The 11094-nt window shown below is 31.0% G+C and overlaps 1 protein-coding gene across 1 annotated transcript in view; it reads left to right on the top strand.

The window, feature by feature from the left end:
• Positions 1-6112: 6112 nt before the first annotated feature.
• rogdi (rogdi atypical leucine zipper) overlaps positions 6113-11094 on the top strand; it is a 45781-nt gene continuing 40799 nt past the window's right edge. Inside the window, exon 1 of the mRNA XM_076484584.1 lies at positions 6113-6569. Within this exon, the coding sequence (XP_076340699.1) occupies positions 6534-6569 (36 nt within the window). The 5' untranslated portion in view covers positions 6113-6533. The remainder of the gene's footprint in view (positions 6570-11094) is intronic.

Genomic DNA, 11094 nt, shown 5'->3' with positions numbered 1-11094 from the left:
ACAAATGGCCTGCCAGATCTAGATCACAGGAGTTTACGCTTGGGAGTAATATTTTCGAATTTCATGCTCTGTTCAATCTGTTGCGATGAAAATTTTACTTAATCTTACACTACGTACAAGACGTGGGTAGATTCTGTGATAGTGCTTGCAAGCCTTGCATGTATACTTAGGCTTACTGACTGATACTGAGATCGAAAAGCTTAGAAACACGCCTATATTAAAGATGTACATTTTGGCTACTGAAAAAGCTTACATCTAGGCCTAATTATGTAATTCGATTGGTAAGAACACGAGAATGACAAGAACAAACACACAATTTGTAGGCCTGTAATGCAATAAAACAATTCAACAGACCAAACTGTAGGGGATGTATCCCACCCATCTCCCCCAGGATCTAGGCCCCCGCCTAAATAATTAAAAACAAATGAAATGTGTTACTTTTAATTACCGTTTCATTAGTCTAGCATTGTCTAATCTCCATACCATAATACCTATCTTCAGTATAAGTATTTGTGTACCTTACTTTACTATGTAAATAACAAAATTTTAATTACCATAATAGACACTCACTAATCCTTTTTCAACTTTTATAAGTTGTGCAATAATTTTAGCCTACCAGCATTTATAATAGCAAAGAAAATATTGAAGTATAAATCCAATTTTTTCTCAATACCTGACTTTACTCTCAAAAAACAGCTATTTGAATAGTGTATGCCACAGTGTAATTTCACGGATCTTAAAAACAAAAGTGGAGAAATACCAGTGATATAGGCCTGACTTTTCCAACTTGAGCAGTACACTACAGTGGATTAGTTTCAAAAACACTGCAGGAATATATTTGTGTACAGCATAATAAAAGAATTTTACCATTAAATGTACATTTCCAAATTATCTTATAGTCAAATTATGTTATTTCATGTGAGAATAATTTCTACAGTACTTTGTTTTCATACAAATATGCAAATACACAATTGGCATTGTGCAAAACATTTACACATCTGTTACACTTAACTGGTATTTTACACAATTACAATTAAATGTAACAAAACAGGCATGTACATACATACATGCATTCTGCAGTGCACAATTAGACTCTGTTACAAGTGTTCTTCTATATACCATACGTTAATTGTTATTGTTCAAGCCACACAAAATATTTTGGGTCAGTGTACTACATACAGATTATTTATCATTATGACACTGAAAGCTAAAGGATTTTAGACTGTGAGGGACAACCTGCAAAAAATTTAACGTCTCATGTAATTCTGAAATTAATAAAAATGAGTTTACTGACAGTGTTAGGTCTGTATTATAATATTTCCCAGGATAAGCCATGCATAATTTATGTGGCTATACTTATATTAAATGAAACCTTCTGATTATCAATTTTAAAAAGTCAACTTGCTGCAAATTTTGGCGCAGTAAAAGTTACTTTCACAAACAGTCAAAACAATGAAATTACGTTTGTTTTCCATATCAAACAAGAGATCAACTTTGAAGTTTTATAAAATTAAAACTTTATAGGACTGTTTTAAAAGAATTTAGGAAGATATAAAAATCTGCGATAAAAGTAGGTATTTTATTTTTTATTAATACGATAAAATGTTTTAATAATTTCAAAGCTCCAAATTCAGAAATATCGCCTATAGAAATAAGATGTTTCATTTTATTAAACCACATAATAGGTGGAAATTATAAAGTTTCAAAGTGTTTAATCCATTAATGTTGTTAGCAATGCAATAAAACAACGCACCTGGATTTTATAGAGTTAAGACACTGGGATATACTTTCAGCATTCTTTGGAGATGTGAACATCTCTGACGTTTGTTCTAGCTGAGGTGGGACCATTGTAGCTACTGTTTTGAGCAACTTCTTCTTGAAGTGACCATCCCATGCTAAATTTCCAGAGAAAAAAAGTCCGTTTTAAGGTTTGTGTAACCCAACTTCCTATACGATGAAGAATTTTCTTGACTGCTAGGCCCTTGATAAATTTAGCTACGATGGAATGTGTCACAGATCATCCAAAAATATGGCGAAGTTCGTTGGCCTAGTACCTTTTAATGAAGTCCGATAAGTATATTAATTCTTTATCAGGCAAAACATTGATACAATTCAGCCAAAATCACTTCCTAGTAACTGGGTTTCATCTTTTCTAAATTCTGGATAACACTAAATGTTGGACCGTCTAAAGTCAGCATTAAGCATTGCACTGCTTATTCCTCGATCCATCGATTTCAAATAGTATGAATTGCTTCAGAATGTAGTTCAAGGCTTTCTTAACTGCCTCCATGAATAACAGAAACATTTGCTACTTCACTTTTCTATCATTGACATGTGGTAGCATATGAGGTATCTTTCAGGTGAAACACCCGCAACACCATGTGGTGTTGTCTCAGTTATTGGTTGATATAGTGTTGTAGCTGGTGCAAATAAAGTATTAGATTGTTATTTGTGGCCTTGAGTTTCCTTGTGACCCCCAATGGTCCCATTTCTTCTTTCTATTAAGAGAAACTTTTGACTGCCCCATGAATAGCCATTTTCGTGGTGCTTCTTACCTTTTGCGGCAGCGAGTCATCTTTTCAGATGACTGATTTCATTCTTAATTACACTTATGGTCTTCTCTGGACCAAAATAAAAGATATGTAAGTAGGGAATTTTTGAAAACTCTTGGAGGAAGAAAATGTAAAAATATAGTTATTTCCCCTAGAATTACATATTCTGTTTCGTTGGATAGTCAGTTCAATTTCTTTACCACATTAGATCCATGAGCACAGCTATGAAATCATGGGAGAGGAGTTAAATTTCAAACATTTTAATACGTACTTAAAAATTATGTGTACTTTAAATTACTACAAACTCGGATAAATCTTTTATTCTTTGTTGGTGTTACTCTTTGTTGACAACTTGGGAGCTGTATAATCTTAGGACATAGAGAATGCAACTTAGCTGCCATAGTGATTCTCTGTCTGCGTTTTCTGCCTGACAAAGTTCAAGTTCAGTTGAACAACTTATTTAACAACTTGAAGAGTCTTTAGCTGCAATTCACCTCATCAAATTTGCATTTAGGTCAAGTTTAGAGTAATGTCTTTTTGAATGAGCAGCTAAAATCCAGCATCTACAAGAATACTTGTTTTTGATCATGCTCCATTCTCAGATCGTCGTATCTCTAACCAATCGACATCATCTGGAAAATAATATTTTTGAGTTTTTAAACATAAAAGTTAGTTTTATAAAGTATAAGGAAATGTATAAAATTACATTTGTCAAAAATCAGAAGCTTCATGAAATTAAATTCTTTAATCACAACACCAAGTTTCGACTTTACCATTTTGCATTGTGGTATTCTTTGATAACTTGCTTTCCTACAGTTATATATTAATGGTTCTAAGAAGAGACTTAGAAGAAAAGAGATTGTGGAAATACTTAGAAATTTCAACTCTGACCATATCAAATGAAGAAAATTTGAAACCAAAATTTTTATAGGGAACAAAAATATTTATTTTATTTATAAAATTAAAACACAGGACAGATTCAGCTTGCAGTAGACGCACACTTGCATTTACGTTTCTTTCTACTTTTGAGAATTGAGAAATATCACTATCATCAAATTCAGATAGGGTTAATTCTCCTAGAGTGTATTATCACCCTCTTCATCTTTACACTTTCACTGAGAAATGCTGTAAAGACAGAACCTTTCATATCTTTTCATCACCTTCAAGGGAATGATGTAGCCAGGAAAACCTATAAAGTCAAACACAAAAGAATTTCCTTCTCAGCAGTATAGAAGTGATGTAAGGCTGAGGTAAGTGCAAGTCAAAGTCTTTTTTTTTTGTTTGTTTGGGAATTTCTCACAAAGCTACTCGAGGGCTATCTGTGCTAGCCGTCCCTAATTTAGCACTGTAAGACTAGAGGGAAGGCAGCTAATCATCACCACCCACCGCCAACTCTTGGGCTACTCTTTTACCAACGAATAGTGGGATTGACCATAACATTATACACCCCCACGGCTGGGAGGGCGAGCATGTTTAGCGCGACGCGGGCGCGAACCCGCGACCCTCAGATTACGAAGCGCACGCCTTAACGCGCTAGGCCATAAGTCAAAGTCAATCATCTATTTAATGATATTAACTCGTGCCTCAAAGCATATAAGAAAGAAAATTTTTTATAAATTTTACAAACAAGAAATTATAACCTTAATAGACTAAATAGAAAGGAAAAAATATGGTATTTTACCCAAAACTGCATATGCAGTTTTATTACAAAGTTAGATTCATTGAAATAGTTATAAAAATTATACTTGAAATATTAAATCCTGCTTTAGATGGGTGTACGTTAAGAAGATGTATAAATTAAATAATTATAAAATCGAATAAATCTCACATTCTTAAAATTCAAGTACAGGTTATATGTATTTAAAATGTTAAAGATGTATTAGTTTAAATTCAATCTTTAAAAAAAAACATTATTTAATAAGTTTCTCCTAACCCCATATCTAGCCACGTTAATTAGATCTCTCCAATTAATTCAGTTATTCCAGTATTATTCAGTTTACTGCGTACATTTATCTAAGGCAACACTACAAAGTACGTTATGTTAAAATAATTTTGAACATGCATATTATCAAGTCACGTGACCTCTAAAGCGAATAAAAAGTTTTGATATTGTTTGGCCGACGAAAATTAGCGACTTTTGAGATGAATATGTAACAGGTCTTTCAGACACAAAATATTCGTGCCATAAAGATGTGTACAGATCAGGAGCTTAAAATTTCCAAGAAGGGGATATACTTATGCTTATTAGTATTGGGAACCAGGACCAACCTAAAAGAGACTTGCAGTACTGATTACCCTGGTTATAGTAAGCCAAATGTGGTGTCTTATAAAAGATGAGAACACATAAGGGTGGCAACAGCCATTTATGTATCCCAAACGACTGTACACTACATAATCAAAAATAATCTCCATCTCACAAAATGTGTCACAAGACACAGTTATAGAAGTTACTTCCATGATTAATTAGTTTAGTAGTTACATATTTAAAGCAGCCAAAGATGAAGTCGGTATTCAGTGCTATTCCATATGGGCCAAGTTACCAAATATTACCTTCAAAATTGTTTAAATTTAACCTACTCAGCCTCTATATTAATGTGGTCATATTACACCTTCAATACACCATAAATCACTAAACTTTTTATCTAGAGACAGGTTCCATGGATCTCCTATGGGATGTGCACTCAGGTAACTGTATGGTGGCTATGTTGTCTATGTATAAATGTTAAGAATGTCACATTCCGATTTCTTACTAAATCCCGTTTATTTTGTCTTTTGTGTTAACTTAAGATTATGGAAAAAATAAAGTATTTTAGAATTTCTATCATAACTTTTGAGCATATCATAAACTGTTTTTTCTTTAATTTATGCAAAGCTACACGATGGACTATATGCATGTTGTCCACTTCAGTGAATTCAAAACCGGATTTTGGTGTTTTAAGTCCATAACATTATCACTAACGCATGCGGGAAATGATGACGGTTTTATTGTATCAGTAATAGCTGGCGGGTGGAACAAGACCAATCAACTTAAGGTTAAAAAGTTTGTTTGTATGGAATTAAGTACAAAGCTACACAATGGGCTATATAGTGCTCTGCAGCGGGTTTTGTTTTTGAATTTCGCCTAGAGCTATACGGGGGTTGTCTGCGCTAGTCATCCCTAATTTAGCAGTGTAAGATTAGAGGAAAGGCAGCTAATCATCACCACCCACCGCTAACTCTTGGGCTACTCTTTTACCAACAAATAATGGGATTGACTGAACAATATAATGCCCCCGAGGCTGAAAGGGCGAGCGTGTTTGGTGCGATGCTCTGCGGTGGGAGTCCGCAATCATGCCGCTGTGCCACTGAGAGGAGGGGCGGTTAAAAAAAAAAAAAGAGTTTAAAAATATATACATAAATTTGAAGGAAACAAAACTAACTTCTTATTTGTTGAATCCATTTATATGACATTTCCCCTCTCTATGATTTCAAATATATACAATATCATTCAGCCAGGTTGATAGTCAGAAATATTCTTTTATCCTAAAAGTAATCAAGATTAATTAAATTTAAACCATCATTATCCACAAATGGACTTTCCACTTATTTTAACGGTTGGATATTTGTATATTCCACCACTCAGCAAATTTGTATTTAGGACCACGACTAATTCGTGAAATCAAGTTTTAGTAATTTTTTAAAAAGAAAGGACAATAAAATCTTTATAATTAGTCTGAGACTATAATTAGTCTCAAAGCTTCCTTTGAGTTTAAATAACTGAAGCTTGTGACAGCCATCCGCCTTCCCTTTCCCCGGAGACCCCATCGACAAACAAATAAGCTTCAATATAGGTACAGGTGGAAATGCGCCCTAGCTGCTTTCTCTATAAAACTGGCGAAACATATCCTAGCATGTGACTGAAACGTCTTGAGTATTAATCGTTGCTATACCTTAGCGAAGAATTCGTTGAACTTTCTTGTAACCATTGTCATATGATTAATCATGGCGGAGAATGAGAACGATGAAATAATTGCAATGGTAAAAATATTTCACTTTTGTTTACTTATAAAACTATAGATAGTAAAATACGAATTATAAAGGAAAAATGGATCGTTTAACTGAATTCAGTGGAAAAACTGGAGTAGTACGATATATTTTTGAGTAATTCACTTCTGTTTATATAAATTGTAATTTATAAGGTATATTGTTAGTGTGAATCGTTTGTTTTGTTGAGTATCGTTAATAGTAATAACGAATCTTCATGTTATTAATACCTAAAAGTTTGCAACCAAATTTCATCAGTTTGTAGTTGTAAAGAGAAGTGTGAAAGTGAAATACAATAACTTACTAATTAGAATAAATATTTTTGTTAACTAGGGCAGTGCGCTGTGTAAATATCGTAAGCTAACAAGTTGTGTATCAAAAAGTGTATTATTATAATGATATAATAATATAATATAATAATATTTACAATGAAAAAGTAATGGGACAGGATAACTGAGATCAAAACATTTTCCAATAATTGTTGATTAACCAGTATAGTTTCTACATATAATAATTAGATGTTCACATAACAGGAATTACTAAAAAAAACCTCTTTTGAGCCTCACAGACTTGGATAGCAACCTTTACTAATAAATTTGTTTAAGCAGAGGTGCAAGTTTTATGTAGCAAAATTTATGTAGCCAACAATTTGAGATTATACACAATACAGATTATGCAGAGAAACCTGTAATTCACAGTAATAAGAGTAATTCACTTCTGTTTATATAAATTGTAATTTATAAGGTATATTGTTAGTGTGAATCGTTTGTTTTGTTGAGTATCGTTAATAGTAATAACGAATCTTCATGTTATTAATACCTAAAAGTTTGCAACCAAATTTCATCAGTTTGTAGTTGTAAAGAGAAGTGTGAAAGTGAAATACAATAACTTACTAATTAGAATAAATATTTTTTGTTAACTAGGGCAGTGCTGTGTAAATATCGTAAGCTAACAAGTTGTGTATCAAAAAGTGTATTATTATAATGATATAATAATATAATATAATAATATTTACAATGAAAAGTAATGGGACAGGATAACTGAGATCAAAACATTTTCCAATAATTGTTGATTAACCAGTATAGTTTCTACATATAATAATTAGATGTTCACATAACAGGAATTACTAAAAAAAACCTCTTTTGAGCCTCACAGACTTGGATAGCAACCTTTACTAATAAATTTGTTTAAGCAGAGGTGCAAGTTTTATGTAGCAAAATTTATGTAGCCAACAATTTGAGATTATACACAATACAGATTATGCAGAGAAACCTGTAATTCACAGTAATAAGAGTAATTCACTTCTGTTTATATAAATTGTAATTTATAAGGTATATTGTTAGTGTGAATCGTTTGTTTTGTTGAGTATCGTTAATAGTAATAACGAATCTTCATGTTATTAATACCTAAAAGTTTGCAACCAAATTTCATCAGTTTGTAGTTGTAAAGAGAAGTGTGAAAGTGAAATACAATAACTTACTAATTAGAATAAATATTTTTGTTAACTAGGGCAGTGCGCTGTGTAAATATAAGTAAGCTAACAAGTTGTGTATCAAAAGTGTATTATTATAATGATATAATAATATAATATAATAATATTTACAATGAAAAGTAATGGGACAGGATAACTGAGATCAAAACATTTTCCAATAATTGTTGATTAACCAGTATAGTTTCTACATATAATAATTAGATGTTCACATAACAGGAATTACTAAAAAAAACCTCTTTTGAGCCTCACAGACTTGGATAGCAACCTTTACTAATAAATTTGTTTAAGCAGAGGTGCAAGTTTTATGTAGCAAAATTTATGTAGCCAACAATTTGAGATTATACACAATACAGATTATGCAGAGAAACCTGTAATTCACAGTAATAAGAGTAATTCACTTCTGTTTATATAAATTGTAATTTATAAGGTATATTGTTAGTGTGAATCGTTTGTTTTGTTGAGTATCGTTAATAGTAATAACGAATCTTCATGTTATTAATACCTAAAAGTTTGCAACCAAATTTCATCAGTTTGTAGTTGTAAAGAGAAGTGTGAAAGTGAAATACAATAACTTACTAATTAGAATAAATATTTTTGTTAACTAGGGCAGTGCGCTGTGTAAATATCGTAAGCTAACAAGTTGTGTATCAAAAAGTGTATTATTATAATGATATAATAATATAATATAATAATATTTACAATGAAAAAGTAATGGGACAGGATAACTGAGATCAAAACATTTTCCAATAATTGTTGATTAACCAGTATAGTTTCTACATATAATAATTAGATGTTCACATAACAGGAATTACTAAAAAAAACCTCTTTTGAGCCTCACAGACTTGGATAGCAACCTTTACTAATAAATTTGTTTAAGCAGAGGTGCAAGTTTTATGTAGCAAAATTTATGTAGCCAACAATTTGAGATTATACACAATACAGATTATGCAGAGAAACCTGTAATTCACAGTAATAAGAGTAATTCACTTCTGTTTATATAAATTGTAATTTATAAGGTATATTGTTAGTGTGAATCGTTTGTTTTGTTGAGTATCGTTAATAGTAATAACGAATCTTCATGTTATTAATACCTAAAAGTTTGCAACCAAATTTCATCAGTTTGTAGTTGTAAAGAGAAGTGTGAAAGTGAAATACAATAACTTACTAATTAGAATAAATATTTTTTGTTAACTAGGGCAGTCGCGCTGTGTAAATATCGTAAGCTAACAAGTTGTGTATCAAAAGTGTATTATTATAATGATATAATAATATAATATAATAATATTTACAATGAAAAGTAATGGGACAGGATAACTGAGATCAAAACATTTTCCAATAATTGTTGATTAACCAGTATAGTTTCTACATATAATAATTAGATGTTCACATAACAGGAATTACTAAAAAAAACCTCTTTTGAGCCTCACAGACTTGGATAGCAACCTTTACTAATAAATTTGTTTAAGCAGAGGTGCAAGTTTTATGTAGCAAAATTTATGTAGCCAACAATTTGAGATTATACACAATACAGATTATGCAGAGAAACCTGTAATTCACAGTAATAAGAGTAATTCACTTCTGTTTATATAAATTGTAATTTATAAGGTATATTGTTAGTGTGAATCGTTTGTTTTGTTGAGTATCGTTAATAGTAATAACGAATCTTCATGTTATTAATACCTAAAAGTTTGCAACCAAATTTCATCAGTTTGTAGTTGTAAAGAGAAGTGTGAAAGTGAAATACAATAACTTACTAATTAGAATAAATATTTTTTGTTAACTAGGGCAGTGCGCTGTGTAAATATCGTAAGCTAACAAGTTGTGTATCAAAAGTGTATTATTATAATGATATAATAATATAATATAATAATATTTACAATGAAAAGTAATGGGACAGGATAACTGAGATCAAAACATTTTCCAATAATTGTTGATTAACCAGTATAGTTTCTACATATAATAATTAGATGTTCACATAACAGGAATTACTAAAAAAAACCTCTTTTGAGCCTCACAGACTTGGATAGCAACCTTTACTAATAAATTTGTTTAAGCAGAGGTGCAAGTTTTATGTAGCAAAATTTATGTAGCCAACAATTTGAGATTATACACAATACAGATTATGCAGAGAAACCTGTAATTCACAGTAATAAGAGTAATTCACTTCTGTTTATATAAATTGTAATTTATAAGGTATATTGTTAGTGTGAATCGTTTGTTTTGTTGAGTATCGTTAATAGTAATAACGAATCTTCATGTTATTAATACCTAAAAGTTTGCAACCAAATTTCATCAGTTTGTAGTTGTAAAGAGAAGTGTGAAAGTGAAATACAATAACTTACTAATTAGAATAAATATTTTTGTTAACTAGGGCAGTGCGCTGTGTAAATATCGTAAGCTAACAAGTTGTGTATCAAAAAGTGTATTATTATAATGATATAATAATATAATATAATAATATTTACAATGAAAAGTAATGGGACAGGATAACTGAGATCAAAACATTTTCCAATAATTGTTGATTAACCAGTATAGTTTCTACATATAATAATTAGATGTTCACATAACAGGAATTACTAAAAAAAACCTCTTTTGAGCCTCACAGACTTGGATAGCAACCTTTACTAATAAATTTGTTTAAGCAGAGGTGCAAGTTTTATGTAGCAAAATTTATGTAGCCAACAATTTGAGATTATACACAATACAGATTATGCAGAGAAACCTAAAAAGTTGTTCATTGTTTATGTGGTAACATTTAGAGTTTGCAACCATTACTATATGTTTTAGATTTTTTGTTTGATTAATGCAATCTCACCATTAACAATAATTTAATTTGCATTTTGTGAAATAAGAACATCAAATGCACATTAGACTTTTTACAAGTATTTTAACAGACTATTAACCAAATGTGCATGGGATTGATCCAACTGATTGACTGTATTAAAAACGAAGTGTTGACAAAGTCAAAAGTCATAAATTGGTTAATATTCACCAAGACATGACATAAGTAAGTCTAGAAATTTAAAC

This window comes from Tachypleus tridentatus, chromosome 13 (assembly GCF_004210375.1).
Source record: "Tachypleus tridentatus isolate NWPU-2018 chromosome 13, ASM421037v1, whole genome shotgun sequence".
Classification (NCBI taxonomy): Eukaryota; Metazoa; Arthropoda; class Merostomata; order Xiphosura; family Limulidae; genus Tachypleus; species Tachypleus tridentatus.
This window is presented reverse-complemented; position numbering and strand designations above follow the sequence as displayed.